This window comes from Artemia franciscana, chromosome 4, assembly GCF_032884065.1.
Source record: "Artemia franciscana chromosome 4, ASM3288406v1, whole genome shotgun sequence".
Lineage (NCBI taxonomy): Eukaryota > Metazoa > Arthropoda > Branchiopoda > Anostraca > Artemiidae > Artemia > Artemia franciscana.
The window spans coordinates 2,954,220-2,974,021 of NC_088866.1; the positions used below are offsets into that span (position 1 = coordinate 2,954,220).

General features: G+C 32.4%; 1 protein-coding gene across 3 annotated transcripts in view; it reads left to right on the forward strand.

Annotated features, from left to right (window-relative positions):
• Positions 1 to 19,802, forward strand: part of LOC136025862 (TRPL translocation defect protein 14-like) — an 81,452-nt gene that overhangs the window by 2,127 nt on the left and 59,523 nt on the right. For all 3 annotated transcript variants that reach the window (XM_065701900.1, XM_065701901.1, XM_065701902.1), the window contains 2 exons: positions 8,225 to 8,292; positions 15,961 to 16,028. In XM_065701900.1, the coding sequence (XP_065557972.1) occupies positions 8,241 to 8,292; positions 15,961 to 16,028 (120 nt within the window). In that variant the 5' untranslated portion in view covers positions 8,225 to 8,240. Of the gene's footprint in view, positions 1 to 8,224; positions 8,293 to 15,960; positions 16,029 to 19,802 lie in introns of those variants that run through there.

A 19,802-nucleotide genomic window follows, 5' to 3' on the forward strand; every position in this document is an offset into this window, starting at 1 on the left:
GTTTATGGTTGCCTGTATGGTGGAAGTCTTGGCTTTTGCAAAATTTGATGATTCATTCAGGGTTTTATTTCTCTTTTCATAGAAGGAAACTAGAGGTGTGAAATCTTCACGAAAAGGTTGATTTTGGCCTCTTTGTTATTTTGACTATTACAGGCCTCACCTTCCTGAACCTGATGGTCTGTCCCTAATTTTTTGTGCTATAGCAACTTTGAAATTTCTGCCAAACTTTCCATTCTTTCTGCAAAAGCCCGGTAAACTCACTTTGTACACTTTCTGGCAAATAAAATGATAAAAGCAAAGAAAGTAGTCTTGATAGTTGACATAAGTTCTCTTTAATCAAATGCAACTTGAGCCTATGTTCAGAATTGAAATTTTTATCCTAAATCAAAATGTAACACTCATTTGTGTCAGAGATGGACTTTATCCACATTCTCTACCTAATGTGCAAATATATACCCTGAATTGTATATATTCTTATATCTTTATCCATTTCTTTAAATTTGTGGGAAACTCTTTTTTGGTTTAGAATTCAAGGGTAGTATTCAAGCATCAATTTTATTTGTAGATTTTTTCGATCTGTTTGGCATATCTCTAATTTTATCCTGAATGAATATACTTGAGCAAAAAAAAAAAAAAAAAATTGTAGATAAAACAGGAGTAAAATTATGCAATATGTAACAATAAACTAAACAGAGCTTCTTTAAAAAGATTGAATTAAGAATATTCTTGCTTGAGTCTTCTTTCTAGGACTTCTTATTTGAAAGAATAATCCATTGTTTTAGAGGTATTTTAAGTTGTTTTGATTTATATATATATATTTAATTTAGCATTGTTTTATAAAAACACTTTTTTTATTTTAAAACACAATAAAAAATATATAAAAATGAACAACAGGATATTTTTCATTGTTCTACCTGTATTTTGGAATATAGTAGGTAGAATATCCCAGAATCTATTCTTTTCTTCATTCTTTTTAATTGTCTTACTTTCCCTTTGGCTGCTCAGTTTTACACTTGGAAGGAATTTCATGGTGTATTTGTGTGTGTGTATGTGTGTTTGCAGGAGGGGGGGGGGAAGTATTCACACGACTAAGTTTTTAACAGTTTTTGGGTTCACCACAAGAACTACTAGTTGGCTACTATGGAAAGAGTGGGGTAGCGTAGTAGCAATGCTACTTGGCAGTTTTCATGGCCTAGTGAAATTTTTTGGCAGATTTGGCAGCTTTTTAAATTCTGTTGAATTCTGCTACTGCTAGCTTTGGAAGATTTTCCATACCTACCAGTTGGTAGCTTTCCAATAACATCTGCATGGGGCAGATAGGATGACTGGATTGCTGATCAATCAATTGGCAAGTAGCAATTAGACTCACATCATTCAGTGACCTTATGCCTTTGAAATTGGTTAAGCAATAACTTGATTGTCCTCACATATTCTCCTCCATAGCATTGAGTTTTGTCTTTTGTTCTTCTTGAGGAAAGATGTCTTTAGCTTCTTTACAGGGGCATAACAAGGAAAAATAGGATCCTGCTACCTTTTCCCTGCAGTTTAAGAGTAGAATGCTCAGTGAGTACTGCTATGGCTCTTGCAATTGGAACCTCCCCTTCTCTAGCTTGTCAACCTTCCTTGTTAATATTTTAAAGCTTCTCTTACAAAATATTGAGAATTTGCAAGAATTCAATCATTTCCTTGAAAATCTATTGCTCTTCATTGGCTGGGGCGTCTGCTTTAAGCAATAGTTAGAAATTTTCCTAAATCTCAATTTCCCAGTGCTCCTGGTAAGCATGGAGGACATTGTTGTCAAGTGTGGGCATGCTGATGCTGAATAGTCTCAATTGTTAATGTGTATTGGTTTACAGAAAGGGCTTGGGTACTTGTTCCCAGGTGTTCTTCCCTCCAGAGAATTATTGCTTGGCTTTTAATCTTCATAAATGCCAAATAATCCCTGCACTCCTTGAAGAAGAGCTTCAGTGGTCTGTGTCAAGGTTTCTTGTGATTTCTACATCTCAGCACATCCGTAAGAGTGGTGGACGCAGAGTTTTAACCAAACCCAGAAGACCTCTGAATTAATTGACTTGCCAGTTGGTTCACCTCCTTGCTGAATTGGTTCCCTTGTGACTGGGGACATGTTGAAAGGCTAGGTTTACCCCCTCTCTGCCAAAGGCTATTATAAATTCTTGCATATCAGTGCTTGTATAAAAATTGCATGTCTTTAAAATATTCTAATTAGTAATTACAATTGTATATCTCACCTGAATCTTTGTAGACTACAAGTCAAACTGTATTTTCACTATATCTATATTAAGATATAATATAATTAGCATGTAATTAATATTTATATAGATAGTAATTAATATAATATTTTATCTGTATGTTAAACTATATCAAGACTGCATACTCAGAACCATATTTTTAACTGTTGATAACTGATACATAAACTTATACTCAGTGATACAAACTTTGCATTGTGTTATTATAGAAGTTTGTTCACAAGGAGAACTCAACTGTATGACAAAAAACATGCTTGAGAACAATTTGGTTTTATATTGACTTTTCAAACCAATATCTCTCAATTTAATTATTTGTTGCTACCTTATAAGCTAGGGTAAAATTCTAGATGAGGGGCTTTCCACTACTGTGAGAAATAATTGAATTAATTGCGAGAATAGATTTATAGCCTAAATTATGCTCTGATTTGATATTTCAAGCCTTAAGGTATTTCCTTGTCTGAACCTCTATTAGATAAAAATTTCATGTTAATTTTAGGTTGAGTGTGGTTTCGAAAAATATAATCTCAATGGTATGAGTAGAATTTTCTTCTAAATTTAGGAAAAATATGTACGAAAGTCTTAAAACCATATCAGGACCCAGATCTGTTCCTTGGGTTGGTGATGCCCAGGGAAAAATAATTTACAGCCCTTCCCCTCTTGGCTCAATTATAAGCAAAAAAAGCTGAAAAAAATGTGAATTTTGATCAAAGTGGGCAACCCCCTGGTCACTGCCCCCCCTCTCCAGTCACGGTACCTGGGGCAGCTGCCTCTGCCAGAACCCTAGCAAAGCTATGAGGCTCAAAGTATTTATTTTAGGCCTCATGTAATAATTTATCTGTACCTTCTATAGGCTATACAAAAATGCACACTAAAATAAGAAGAAAAAAAGAGAAGGAGAAAAAACACAAAGCGCAGGAGATACACACACAGAAAAGAAAAAACATGAAGAAAAATGCGAAAGTAATATCTTCTTCTAATAAAAAATGTACCAAATGATGTCTGGATCTATTCACACTTTAGTTTACTTTAACTCATAATTAAATAAAAAAACAAGTTTATTTAATGAAAGTAAGGAGCAACATTAAAACTTAAAACGAACAGAAATTACTCCGTGTATGAAAGGGGCTTTTCTTCCTCAACGCCCCGGTCTTTACGCTAAGTTTCTTACTGTTTTAAAAGTAGAGTTAAGAGAAAGAGTCAAACTTTAGCGTAAAGAGTATAAAATGTATATTATAAAAAATACATATAAAAATGTATTATAAAGCTCACCCAACATTCTTTTATCAAATTGCACCCTAACTCTTGCAAGAAAACTAAGATTTTCTCAGTTTTTCCTTCCATTCATAATTCTTCTTAACTTTTGATCATTAATCAGGAGAAAAAATTATTAATCACAATTATATAATTGTAATAGGTATTATTATACCTATTATAATTATAGGTCATTTTTAGGTCATTTTTAGTTTTTTAGGTCATTTCCTTTTTCCTCTTTTCTTTTATTCACATTATACTCCGTTTTTCATGTGTATTATAACGGGTTATAAATAAAATCAATTCAATAATAATAATGCTGATTATTAATAATCCTAAGTGATTTTTTAGAAGGAAGAGGTAAGGGTAAACACTCCAAGTAACTCTCTCAAGGTATAATTTAGGCTACTTTGTGAACTTTTTTTTAATTTTTTACTTTTTTTTACTCATCTCTTTTCCAGGACAGCAAAGAGTTTTACCCAAGCTTGACATTAAAATCAACAAGGAATACTTTCAATTTGTCGTAACAAATTGTAAGAAAAGAACAACTTGGGCTCATAAGACTGAAAACCCTAAAAAACGTGTTTTGATATAAATTAAAACATGAAAAGAATTGGCTTTTTATGCTGATTTCACATGTATAAAAATTTATTAAGTTTAAAGTTACACATTTATAGCTACAAGCCTTAGAAAATTTGCCGGATTTTCGAAAAAGTTGAGAAATACTTTTAAACTGGCGAATCATCTTGATTATAATCACACTATCCAATTCAGTATATCACTTGGGCTGATGATACTGAAAAGTCTAAAAGGCGTTTTGATATAAATTAATACATGAAAAGATTCGTTTTTTTATGTTGATTTCAAATATATACAAATTTATTAAGTTTAAAGTTACACATGTACAGCTACATTTTTTTCGAAAATCAGGTGCTACAAGCCTGAGAAAATTTGCCTGATTTTCGAAAAAGTTGAGAAATACTTTTAAACTGGCAAATCGTCTTGATTATAATCACACTATCCAATTCAGTATATCACTTCGGCTGATAATACTGATAAGTCTAAAAGGAGTTTGATATAAATTAATACATGAAAAGATTCGTTTTTTTTTATGTTGATTTCAAATACATACAAATTTATTAAGTTTAAAGTTACACATGTACAGCTACAAGCCTGAGAAAATTTGCCTGATTTTCGAAAAAAATGTGACAAATACTCAGAAACTGGCGAATGATCTTGATTATAATCACACTATCCAATTCAGTATATCATTGAACCCTATAGTAGAGGTTTCAACTTCCTATTTTCAAAAACAGGGGATTTTGAAAAAAAAAAAATCAGGAAGAAAGATCACAGATGCGTTTTTTTTTTCACCTAAGGTTGATCATATCGAACCAATACTACTGCTACTACTACTAAAAATCCAATGTATCTCTAAGGCCAACACAGCTACCCACGCTCTTGTTCCATTCCAATCTATTTAAAGCATCCTTCTTTACACCCTCCCAAGAAGTTTCAATTTCCCTTAAAGCCTTCCTTACGACCTCCTCCCCCTCACTCGGGGGCGGTCTACTTTTTGTTTGACCCTAAATGATTGACTAAAAAGGACGATCTTTGGCAATCTTGTCATCCACAGAACATGCCCTAGCCATCTCAACCTTTCTCGCGACATAGAGAAATTCTCCTTCTCCTCCTAAAAACCAGGGGGAAGGAGGAAAATTGGGATAGTGATGATTTAAATGGGACTTTGAAGTTTTAATGCCCTCTTTAAGTAGCCAAAAAGATTGTACCACGGGAAAGTAACGTTTTCTGCCATTTTGTGGCACCAAACAACTCTTTTGCCAACATAGGGCCAGATCTGTATTGACTGAAAATTCTGACATATCTAATCGGTTTAAACGTAATAAACTACTATATATTAAGCTTCCCAGTTTCAGAGAAAGTAATTTTGTATGGTGATGCATTCATTTCTGAAAAGTCACATTGTCTGTGCAAAAGTAATGGTATATATAGACATTTATTTAAACTTCATTTAACTAGGTTGATTCACTTGATGTCTCATGATTATGCATCAGCTGTCATGCAGGAGGGGTGGTGGTAATTTTTTTGGCAGAAGGAAGGGGATAAAAGGTGCTTCAGAGTGTGCGCTTAAATGCCAAATTCGCCCAACACTACTTGAGCCTTCAGATAAATATAGTAAAGGGTCTGAGAGGGGGTGGGGGTTGGGTGAAGGGAGAGAATTAATATCTACTCTTCCTTCATTTAAACTAAGCCCCAATAACTATACTGTGGGTTGGTAGCTCCCTTCTTGTTACATTTTTTTTAACATATAACATTTCATTCACATTCTCACCAGCACAAAAGATAAAGAGGTGGAGGCGGGAACATTTTATGTCGGGTGTATTTATGACCATTTGGTCATTATGGTCCATTTATATATATATATATATATATATATATATATGTATATATATATATATATATATATATATATATATATATATATATATATATATATATATATATATATATATATATATATATATATATATATATATATATATATATATATATATATATATATATATTGGTCATTTCATGACCAGCACAAAAGATAAAGAGGTGGAGGCGGGGGACATTTTATGTCAATAGTATTTGTGACCATTTGGTCATTTATGGTCCCTTTATTTATATTGGTCATTTTATTACCAGCACAAAAGATAAAGAGGTGGAGGTGGGGGACATTTATTAGCAAAGTAAGGAAATTTATCATGAGAAGGAGGCAGGTGACTCTAGAAACATTGTTTTTACCTACATTTAATTGGAAATATCAGGTTATGTGTTTATTTCTTCCTATATTAAAAAATTTTTTTTTTTTATATTAAACAGGAGTTGGCAAAAAAAAAAATTGTAAGTTAGGAGCATCTCGTGCTAATAGTAACCAAAAGTAAAAAAGGAGTTTCTCAATGGAAATATTTGTTTTGTGGTAAGTAGCCTAAGACTACATTCCTACTTTACCTATCAGTAAATATTCATGCTTTTAGTTTGTTCTTCTTTTATAAAAGACTCACTAACTTCGAAAATGTGCCTCGTGGAAATGCTAATTGCCGCGTCACAGTAAGTAATAAATGACGTGAGAAGTGTAACTGGACTATCGGCTTAGATCACTGGTTCCCAACCGATTTAGGGCCATACCCCACCCAGGCATTTCTAAAAATGCTGATGCCCCCGTGTGATATTTAAATTTTGTTGTTCATAGTTTTACATGTATTCACCAGAAGGAAGCTTAAAAGGTCAATGGTATTTAGTAAATCAACTCGAAATTTTTTTTCAGGTCGTCCTCTAGGCATATTTCATGCTAATGAAAAATATTATCTGCATAAAAAACCTTTTATACAATGTGTGGTGTTCTTTCGATACTGGCATACAGTTGTTTTTGCCCCCGCCCCCCTTAGAGTATATCTGTCTTAATGCGATAAATATGTATTGCACAGATATCTTGAACCATATTTAAATAACCATCGGACTGTTTCGAACAAATGCACAGAAAGTATACTGAGTAAGTTTTTGGACACTATTTTTCTTGTTAAATAAACTAAAACAAGAAAAAGTAAAGACAATCAAAGAAATATACCAATACTTTTCAAGCCCTTAGCCATTAAATATCTGTACAATACATATTTGTCGCATTAAGACAGAGATACTCTTAGGGAGGAGGTATCGTTAGTATCGTAAGAACACCACGCATTGTAGAAAAGGTTTTTTATGCAGATAATATTTTTCATTAGCATAAAATATGCCTAGAGAACGACCTGAAAAAAAAATTTCAAGTTGGTTCACCAAATACCATTGACCTTTTAAGCTTCCTTCTGGTGAATACCTGTTCGAGGTTTGGCAACCCCATCCCCCCAAAACAAGGGCTGAAAGTTATGCAAGTGGCTCAGTGTTAACATATAAGGTTTTTATGGAAGAGGGGTGTATAAACTTCAGAAGGGGGTTATTCTGTTGAAAATCAGAAGTTCTGGTGCCCTTTATAAGACCCAAAAGTGATTGGAGGGCAACTAGGTTTTTATGTAAGTGACTGGAATGCACAAGATAGATCTATGGTGGAAGCTTTCAAAGGCCAATGGAAATGAATGGATATTCCAAGTTTTGTAGGCAAATTGTACATCCGAATTAATAATTTTATTTATTTTCTGCAACAAAATTGTTTATTTATTTTTATTAATTTTGAAATTATTTAAATTTTTATTAATTAAATTTGATTAAATTAAATAATTTATGACATAAATTTTTAACTTTTGTTTTGCAAAAGTTGTATTAATTTTGTGATTATTTTGTTAACAATATATTATTATTAGTTTATTTAATTTATGTTATTAATTTATTTATATTTATTGACTTTCTTATTTATGGTACTCGTTTAGAAAAAGTCTTATTTTATTTTTCTTGGGGACTTCTTCCTTTTTATCAAGAAATTTCTTTTTCTTTATAGCTAGATTTGATGTGTTTATGACCTTTTACCAACAATATCCTTTAATGCGAAAATGCACTTTTTTTTTTTTTTTTTTTTTTTTTTTTTTTTTTTTTTTTTTTTTTTTTTTTTTTTTTTTTTTTTTTTTTTTTAGTTTAGAAAATTTCTAAAAAAAATGGGAGAAGGTCAATTTGTAAGCTCTAGTAAATTAAAATGTTATTACTTTTTTCAGGTATTTTCTCTGTATCATGGATAAGAACAAATTTGGAAAAAATGTATACAAGCTTGTTCTAACTGGAGGTAATTTTTTTTATGTCAATTGAAATTTTCGAACTATATATATCTCTGTTTGAAATGATCTCTCTTGCCTGTTGAAAGACATACCCTTTACCCAGCACACTGCTATTCTCAATACCTTTTTTTTTTTTGGCCACATATGTCCACGAGTCCAAGTCTTGGGAATCATAAGTAGATTTTTGGAGGGAGGGGTTGGTAAAACCACAAGTTGGGGTGTCTCTAAGCCTGCCCTGTGGAACATTATGATTTTTTTATCTCGTAATAATTCCTGTGGTTCCGCTTGAGGGGGGAGGGGGCAGTGGGCAAAAACCAAAATTATAATAATAAGAATAGTAATTTTAAATCTGGCCCACTATACGACAACACAAGTAGAGTAATACAACAAAAGCAAGAATAGCTCTTCTGCACCCTTTAGTAGAGCAGACAGACCAAATTGTGGAAAAGGCCCAAGGGAAAAAACACTTTTTCTTTCAGCTTGATAATTAAAGACTCAAAAGATACAAATTTATCAGTCCCATCATATTTTTGTACAATAGTGATGTTGGGAAGGTAAGGGTGGGCAGGGGCTAAGGTGGGATTCGGAGGGCAGGGTAGAGGTGGGGGGAATTGGGTATTGAAGAGTGATGGAGACTGGATTTGTTATTACTATTGTTCTTTTATATTTCTAGCTATCTATTATTATTTTTGATTCAGTTGTTTATTTATTTATCTATTTTTCATATGTATAGGTTGTAGTTTATTACTTTGGTTTATAATAGATTTACCTGAATAGTTGAGGTTTAAGTAAATAGTTGAGTTAATAGGTAAGTACTTACGTGGACTTTCACATTCAGTGAAAGTCTGATTCAGTTGTTTATTTATTTATCTATTTTTCATATGTATAGGTTATAGTTTATTTACTTTGGTTTATAATAGATTTACCTGAATAGTTGAGGTTTAAGTAAATAGTTAATAGGTAAGTACTTACGTGGACTTTCACACAACCACAAACCCTCATAGGTTTTATCCAGCGTGAAAGTGTTGTTTAATTTATTTATTTGTTTTGTGAATGTGGAATAATAAACTTAACTTACGGAAAACATCTTTCCGTTGTTTTAATCCCGTAAATTTTCTCCTTTCGTGGTTTATTTTTCCTTTTTTGTATTCTAGTATATATTCTCCTTTATCTTTATTTTGCATGTATTATGCGATTTAGCATATTTTTTATTGTTCTTTCAGTGTTTTTTATTGTATTGTGTGGTCCACAACAAACTAAGCTTCTTCAGCCAAATAACAGTTTCACATTTCTTTTTTTTTCTATTTTGTTTGTATTTTGCCGTGTTAATTTTTGGAATTATTAGTATAATGAGATGTTGATGTTTTTTCTATGTCTTTGTAAGTTGCACTGTCCCAGCCTTACGAGCTCTGCTCTCTGTTGGGGCATAAAATTGTTTTTGTATTTTCTAAGTTGAATAAAGAAAAACAGTAAACAGTAGACATTTGTAAATTGCTTTAGTATGAATAAAATGATTGATTGATTCATTGATGAAGGTAAAGCAAAAGTTTGCAATATCCTGTACTAAAGTATAGTATACAAGAATAAATTATAGTATGTAGTAAAGTGTAGCAATAATGTATAGTAAAGTATATAATTTAGTTTCAAATTGTTCACAATTTTTTTTTTTTTGGGGGGGGGGGTCACTTTCACCCATTGTTGGGAAAAGGTTCCCTCTTATTAGTAGTAGTAGTAGACAGGTTTAATAGCAAAACCTTGACAGCTGTCGCTGATTTGTGTTTCTTTACAACATATTCAAAATCAAGCTACACTTGTAAATATAAATAAAACTATAAATATTAACTCTTATTATACATTTTGACGAAAACCGGGACGAAAGAATTACCATATCGGCTTGTTCTTGCTTTAACGGGAACTAACTTATCTTGCTTTCTCGTTCTTGATGGTAGAGGTTGATCAGGTAGAATGTCACAGTGCTGAGATTTAGAAAGCAAGTACTTTCCGAGTACTATCATCTCTTCCTTGGGCGCATGTGTCTTTGTTGCCAGAAATGTAAGATGTAAAAAGCAACTAGAAGTTTGATAAGAAAAAGTCAAACAGAAATAATGCATTCAGAGAAAACACTGAAGTTTGAAACACAGTGTGTCAAAACACTAAAGCAATACGGGGTGTTTCAAAAGTAAAAACTAGACCTACGTTGCCTGGGCAACGTGAAGTGTTGCGGCAACCTTTGTCCGGCTTCGCCGATAAAAGTGTTGCGAGAGCAACACTTTGGTTTTGTTTCTTCGCTATCGGTTAAATTCTGAAGTTGTCAAAACTATCAAAGCATTCAAAACGGCATATTCAAAGCAGAACACAATCAGTAATCACATGATCAAGTTCTTCAGCGTTGAAAAAAGAACAGCAAAAGAATATCGGAAGAAGGGACTAAATTGAGTTTGCAGCCAGTTGAACTATATCCTTTTCAATCGTAGACATCGTGACCGATGGAAACTTGGAACATTATCTTATATAATCTAGTTGGTATTATAAAGCTATTCGTGACTTTTCAGGATCAAATACCATAGATGTGCACCAATTTGCACAAATTTTTAGCCTCTGATGAACCTCCTCTAGCAACCGATTCTTACTTACAAGTCCCTCTCCCGTGATATACATCCAAGTTCACCGGAAACAAATAATGGGTACACCAACTAGCAAAAGTTGCAAACCCCTTGTCGCTGTAGTCATTGTAGCCTAACAGCCGATTATTACTTACAACTCCCCTACATGTCTTACAATCGGGAACCAAGTCGTTCTTACCATCAATTACACCAGAAACAGATAATAGGTACACCAATCAGCAAAAGTTGCAAACCCTCATTGCCAAAGATGATTATAAGCTAATAATCGACTGTTGCTTGGAAGTCCCCTACATATCTCACAATTGGTATCGGCCTATTTTTGGTTCAAGTGTGTACCTTACCACTGAAGTTGTCAACCCCTTGAAACTTTCAAACTGGTGTATGTCATGAAGGAGTTTTTGTAACAAAAAATGGGTAACATATATTTTGATCAGCTCATCAAGGTCTATCGATTGTCATTGAAAAAAAAATTCTATCTGTCTTAGTTCAAAAGTTGACTTTTTTGCCGGAGGCCAACTTTCTAACACCACCACTTAGAAAGGAGCAAAGGATAAGCTCTAATTTTTTAGCAATGAGAGAACTTTTAAAGTTTAAGAGGTATATCTGATACCATTTCTCTATTACAATCCCAAGTAGAAAAAAAAAAGAATGGTAAAGTCAGCTGAAATCACGAACAGAAATGGCTAGAAACAATAGATGGCAGCACTTTCGGACCAGTGGGAAAATCGCACTTTTATGTTTCTGTAAATTTTTCTATTTATCACTCAAAGAAGATATATTGACTGTGGGGCCGGGGAACTACCGCATATATTTAACACTTATAGATTTTAGTCCATCTTCAATTTGAAACTGGTGCCTGCCTGCTTGCCTGCTAGAACGGAGCTTTCCACTCGAAAGCAAAAACATGGTTTGATGAAACGAAAGCTTGGCTGCACAACTTCAGATACTCCTCTCTGACATAGGCTATATAACTCCAGTTCACTTCGCACACCATAGGCTCTGGCTCGAGGACAAGCAAAAACCATCCCTTTTGGCCCCAGGCAAGAGTTCTACGGAGCTTTCCAAAATGTAATGTCATATTCATCAATCCGGCCTGATGTTCACACTTTCCGTAAAAACCGCACAGGTTAGACCCTTACCAGTTTCCAGGAATAAGCTGAGATCGGCGGCATAGGAAAAAAAAAAAAAAAAACAAAAAAAACCGGGACAAAACCAAAGTGTTGCTCTCGCAACACAAAAAAAACAAAAAAAAAACCGGGACAAAACCAAAGTGTTGCTCTCGCAAAACAATAAGTAAAATTTACGTAAGTAAAAATAACAAAAGTAAAAATAACAATAAGATATGGATTTCAACTAACCCATCTTTATTACATGTTTCTTTTGGATGTTTGGTGCTCATATTGAAAAAAAAAAGTATTAAATAACATAATAATAAATTTTAACAAACACAATTTATAATAAAGTAATATAGATAATAAAGTATTTATTGTTTATAACTTGAGCATAATTTTGCTTTATACATTCCTTGTATTTGAGAATATTGTTGAAAAGATCTGAAGAAAAGATTGATAGTTTTCCACTTGATTGAGATTTCTTCAATCTGCCCTGAATTCTGTCAGTCTGCCCTATAGCTAAAGGAAAGAGAGCAGATTAATTATGGTTTGTTAAATGAGCATGTTAAGCTCCCTAAAAGACAAAATAGGGGAAATTTTCTGATTGGGTGGTGGTTAGAGATGGATTTCAGACAGTCTCAGAATGGTACCTGCGTTTATCTTTGTATTTTAACTAGCTTGGAAATAAATCCGTGCTGTTTCCTATTTTTATATTCAATATTTTTTATAATATTAAAAAAAAAACTTTTTGAGTATTTTATTTTTTTATAATAGAATAGGCTAAGCTCAGCTCGTAAAATAGCACAAAGTTAGCTTAATAATCATGTCAGATCCACGTAAAAACATATAAAAACCCAGAAAGTCACAACTGCAAAAAAATGAAGATTGACCCTGGACAGACAACCAGGTCAACATAAAATTTGCAGTGAACGCAGTATCGCTGACCTAGTAAATTGGTGATATATCTCTTGTATATATTTTTATTAAATGTCATCGTGTGCAAGACTTCCAACCTAAGTAGTGCAGAAATCTGCCTACTTAAGAAAGGAAGTCTAAAAAAAACTGTAAATAAGAACAATAAATTAAACTTAAAACAAACAAAAATATATTTTCGACGTAACACCTTAAACTATCCTTGTTTTAGACCACTCTGCCGTTCTATCGAACAAATAAATTTTTAAATAAATAAAATTTTAAATAAATGAATTTTTAAATAAATAAATAAATTTTTAGATGGGGATAATTCCATTTATTTAGACAGTGAAAAAAATAGGTACTAAAGTCCAGATATCTCGACCTACATATACAGCGACCGTCATAAGTAGTATTACTAAAATAATATAATTGAAACTAGCATTTTTATACACAAAAAATAAATAGCTTTTCGCGTCATTGACAAAACAATGAACTTCTGGATTATTCACTACATTATTTTCAGATACAGTTCTCTGACAAAGAGAACTGTATAATAATAATTAATTAAATTATAATTAATATAATAATATACTAATAATATAATATATTAATTATATATATTAATAATATAATAATTAATTAAAAAATAAAGCAAATTTCCAATGAAGGTGGCAAAGCCTTCAGTGTCTTCTAATTGCAAACGAAATGCTGAGCCAAAATTTTTTGTGTTTTTTTTTTTATTTCGTTTTTAACCCATTTTTTAGTCAAAAATTTTCTTAATTTTTTTCCAATAGTTGATTGTTATTTTTCATTTAATTAATTTCATCTTTGGATAATTTTTTAATTATAAGTAATTTTGTAATTATTTTTTTTTGTCAGTTATTCTCCTTTTAAATGTGCAGAAAATCTATTGACTAAATCAAGCTTTCAAATTCAGGTTTTTATTTAGTTGCCGGTAAAATATAAATGATCCTCTAGCGTTTTGGAGGTTTTAGGGGTTATACAACCTCAATTATTTGTTGTAAAATAAATTGACATAAAACAATTGTGATAATTCATTTAGGTTTGATTTTTGAAAAATAACACTTTTCTATACATTATTTCGCATTCAGGCAATCCATAGAATTTCCATTAAAGTGAGAATTACACTAGCTTTTGATGGGCCATGAGCCCCTCAAAGCCCCAGGGATAACACCTTTAAGGGACTTTGAGGTGCAGCAACGCCATCATTTTTAAAGTTAATTTGTCCACGTCATAAGATTTTGTTGATTGATTAGTGCTGTTTCTACTCTTTTTAGGTAAAAATGGTAGTTTTGGCCAAAAAAGGGAGTATGGTTGAACCTAGTTTTAATTCACCTTCGACATGTCTAACCCTTGCTGTGTCTGTAGTAGTAGGGTGCAAGCGTTATTTCATCTTTTGTCTTTTTGTAGCACTTGGTATTTACCAAGTGACATATAGCGATCGCAATTTCTGTCAGTCGGTCTGTCTGTCTGTCGGTCCCGGTTTCGCTAGTTCAGATACGTCCAGATAAGTTAGGACGATGAAAGTTGGCAGGCGTATCAGGGACCAGTCCAGATTAAATTAGAAATAGTCGCTTCCCAGATTCGACCATCTGGGGCGGAGCGAGCGAACGAGATAGTTGAGAAGAATTTTATTTGCGATAAAACAAATGATTTTTGTTCTTCAGTGTGGCTTGTTAGTCTAGTGGAATGATTCTCACTTAGAGTACGAGAGGTCTCCGGCTCTAATCCCGGGTGACCCCAAATTTACATGAAGATGATCAGAAACTAGATACGCGATCAATATAGCGACCGCTTAAAGTTTGCAGGCATATCAGGGACCGGACCAGAATAGATTAGAAATAGTCGCTTCTCCGATTTGAACATCTGGGGAGGGGAGTGGAGTGACAGTTAATTGGGAAAATTCTACTTTGTGTTTGTTTGAAAAATGAGGTATTTTTAACTTACGAACGGGTAATCGGATCGTAATGAAATTAGATATTTAGAAAGACCTTGTGTCTCAGCGCTCTTATTTTAAATCCCGACCGGATCCGGTGACATTGGGGGGGAAACTGGAAATCTTGGAAAAAGCTTAGATTGGAGTGATCGTGATGAAGTCCTAGATACGTGATTGACATAATCGGACCGGATCCGCTCTCTTTTGGGGAATTGGGGAAGGGGATATCCAGTGCTTTGGCGAGTTCGGTGCTTCTGGACGTGCTAGGACGATGAAAATTGGTAGGTGTGTCAGGGACATGTACGAATTGACTTGATAACAGTCATTTCCCCAACTCAGCCATCTGGGGGGGGGGGGGTTGGAGGGAAGGGAAATCGTGAAAATTGAGGTATGTTTATTTCACGAAAGGGTGCTTGGATTTTAATGAAATATAGAAAGATGTCTTGTCTCAGATGCTCCATTTTCAATTTGGATTTGATCTGGGGACATTGCGGGGGGTGGAGTGGGGAAACGGAAATCTTGGAAAACGCTTAGAGTGGAAAGATCGGGATGAAACTTGATACATGAGTGGCATAACCGGACCAGGTCCGATCTCTTTGGGGGAGTTGGGGGGATTTCTAGTGCTTTAGCGAGTTCGAGAATAAGCACAAGTTCAAAATACGTGATTGACATAACCGGACCGGATCCGATCTCTCGTCAAAAGTGCTATGCTATATGAGCTCTTGGCTCTTGTTTCCTTTAAATATTTCCAAATTCTTATTTGGATGCTTATAAATCCACGCTTTATTGCCTTGAAAAGCAGCAGTTTCTTCTTTTCCTTATCAGTATTTCCTATTTGTTTTTGGTTTTTTGTTTGTCGTCGATTGTCAGCTTTTTTGCTTCCCAGTTTTTTTTGTATTCCAACTCTTTTGTAATCTAATATTTTTGACAAAAGCATTTCATGTTCTTTTTCAGTTTTTCTCTTTGGATGCATCTGCCTTTTAAAACCCGCGTTTGACTGACCCAGGTTACAATACAAGGAAAATGTGCTCAGAGCAACTTAATTGTGTAACTTTTCCCTATTTTTAGGTCCTTGTGGAGGCAAAACTACTGGTCAAACCCGATTATGTACCTTTTTTGAGAATCTAGGATGGAAGGTAGGATTGTCCTCTGTTATATGACATCGTAATTTATTTGTAATAGTAACTGAATGCAAGTATTTCGAAAACATTTGGTCCTAAATAAATAAAACGATTTTTTTTTCAAATTCTAGTTGTGTCTGAGCTGAGATCGTATCTTTACCTAACTTTTTACTATAAAGTTTATTATATTTTTTATTTATTCTTTAAACTTTTTAAAAATGTGCACTGTTCAATCTAATACTGGGACATATGCTACGATTTTATATTTTTTACCAATATTCTGAAACTTCAAAATGTTCAAATTTTAGTGTTTGAGCCAAGATTATATATTTTAGAGAAAGTACATAATGAGCTAACAAGGCCGTATTCAGGTGGGAGTAGGGTTAGGAGATTAAACTCACTGAAATTTTTGTCTGACTCCTAAAAACAGAAAAATAAATGAAAGTAAAAAACATTTTGGTGCCTTCTTTAAGGTTTTTTTGCGTAAACCCCCCACCCCCAGAACAAAAATCCTGGATATGACTCTGTGAGTTAGATTATATGTGAGTTATATGTATTTCTGAGAGATTATATGTTAGTGATTATATATAATAATGACTCTTTTTTTTAAACCTACCATGGAAGATAACGCGATCCTCTCCCTTTTTTACTTGGTTCAGTTATTAATTTATTTTTTAATTGGAATAAAATATTTGAGTTGACATTTTAGTTTTAAACATTTGAGTTAGATAATATGTATATGTAATATGTATATATAATATATATATATATATATATATATATATATATATATATATATATATATATATATATATATATATATATATATGTATATATATATATATATATATATATATATATATATATATATATATATATATATATATATATATATATATATATATATATATATATATATATTAAAATGGATTTTGGAATTAAAATGGAATAGTTGTAGGCATCAAGTCATGGCTAATTGTAGAAAAAGCCAAGACAGATAGTCCAATTGAGTGAGAAGAAAAACCTGGCATTAATTCCCCCCCCCCTTCATTGCCGACGTTACCATCTCCCACTTATGCTACACCTCTCATGTCACTCCACATGCCGAACTAGAGTCAAGCTGTTGGGGGTTCTACCAGAGGATTCACTGTTCATCACGCTTTTTGGGCAAATACACTGGAATATTATCCAATATATTAGGTCTTAGACAGGTTTAAATATTGTTTTAAATATTTGGGTTAGATAATATATATATATATATATATATATATATATATATATATATATATATATATATATATATATATATATATATATATATACATATATACACATATATATACATATATATATATATATATATATATATATATATATATATATATATATAAATATATATATATATATATACATATATATATACATATATATATATATATATATATATATATATATACATATATATATATATATATATATACATATATACATATATATATATATATATATATATATATATATATATATATATATATATATATATATATATATATATATATATATATATATATATATATATATATATATATATATATATATATATATATATATATATATATATATATATATATATATATATATATATATATATATATATATATATATATATATATATATATATATATATATATATATATATATATATATATATATGTATATATATTCCAATGTTTAAAACATTCCAATGTTTAATAGTCTAATTCAAGGCATTGTTATTGATAGTTTAATTACATACGAATTATTGTAATATTATCAAATATAAATTTTTTATCCACTGAATATGTTTTAAGCATATCAAGTTTAACTACCTTATATGGGTCATTCCTGATAAAAGCAAGGAAAATCAAAGCTTTGTTCTCAGATTATGATGGTTTATTCTTTCTGTAGGTGCACTGAAAAGTTGAGGTTCCCTTTTTTACTGACAAATTCTATTGTAAACTCATGTTGGAAAACTCGTACAGTTCCCGTGTCCATTCCAGAAGAGTTTGAAACCAAGTGAATAAATCCCTCTATTTTTATGGAATCACCTGTGGTAGATTAATACAAGCAGATATTTCGGGAAGGACCTCGGCCAATCTTTCGAGGCACTACAGAAATTAAAAATCAACTTGAACAAAAAAAGATAAAGAATTTGCTTTTGTTCGTAAGAGGCGTGGCTGATGGTATCAATTCAAGAAAATCTAGGACGGGGGAGCAAGATTATATGTTTTCTCAACAAAAAAAAAGAAAAAAATGGCATTTATCAGTGAAAATGCTCCCCAAAAAAGGTAACGAAGTGGATTGATCTCTGCTTGGTAATACGGGGCATGGGGTTCAATCCAGGTGCTGCTGGGTCAAAAACGGGGAACGGGGCCTGTTAAATAAATTCCAGTGAAATATCTCTGAATTCCCTGTGTGCCAAAAATAACCCTGGAGCAACTATTTATTTATGATTTTTATATATTTATTGAATACCCATCATTCACGTGATGTGATAAGACGGAGTAGAGGGAAATGAAAAAAAGAAGAAGAAAAAGTAATAGCACATGAATAAGGAACCAATTCCTGCACTAACTAAGGTAATAACATATAACGATAAAAATAAAACTTGAATCAGAAGAAAATTTAAATATTACTACACTAAATATGATTATGACCCAGATATGCAAAAATACTGAACACTATTGAATTAGGGTATGATACGAATCATTGTGTGAAGAGCATAAATGTATTAAAGACTTTTGACTCAGTCCTTCACTCACGAGCCTAATTGGTTCTTTTTTTAGTGTAGGGTAAATCCATTCATTTGTATCTCTCTACGGGAGTCGCGCCACAAAGTACATATTTGTATGCGGCTGGAAAGTCTCCATAGTAATCTGGTTTCCTTGTGCCAAATAAAACAAGATTCAATATGAAATTCTCCAATTTTTAACAGTGCAATTCCTTTGGCCGTATCCCTTCACTAGTTGGGTCGTCAACCCTCTCAAGTCATCTTACGGGGATGATCCTTTAGTTGGATGATTTGTAGCCGCTACTGATCGCTGTCGACAGCCTTTATGCTGGTTTACTTGGTACTACCCTTTCAGCTGCTTCTTCCAAAAACTGAATTTCTAGTTTTTGAACGTTGTCAGCCTCCAAGATCCAGAATCGCTCTATGACTATCTCTGCTTCTACGTCACTTAAGTACACTGGATCCCCATACGGCACATTAATTCGTACATACCGATTACTCACTATCAGTGCATTAAAGGAGAAACTGGGAAGTTCTATGGAGCTCTCTTAAGTTCCGATAAAGAAAACTCGACTGCGTTTAAAACACGTCTCTGAACGGAAAATTTCGTTCACTGTATTTATGATTTTTTAAATACCTGCCCTATATTCCAATTCAGATATGAAATATCTAATATCCAAGTTTTTTTTTTTTTTTTTTTTTTTTTTTTTTTTTTTTTTTTTTTTTTTTTTTTTTTTTTTTTACGAGAAAACCTCCATAGTAATAAGATTTAGAATTCGATTTGTTTGGGTGATGCATTATCCGTCGAATTTTTTTTTAAATTATGTTAGATCTTCTGAACTGTAATGTTGATTTTTCTTGTTTTGACACGCGTGTGTCCCCCGTTGAAGTTTCTCTTTTTTTAAGTTTTTTTTTTTTTTAATATCTGTGTACTCTCATTTGTACTATTGGGATCAATACTGTGGCTACGAATATAACTGGAAAATTTAACATTTTCGTCTGCCTTATTGACAGATTAA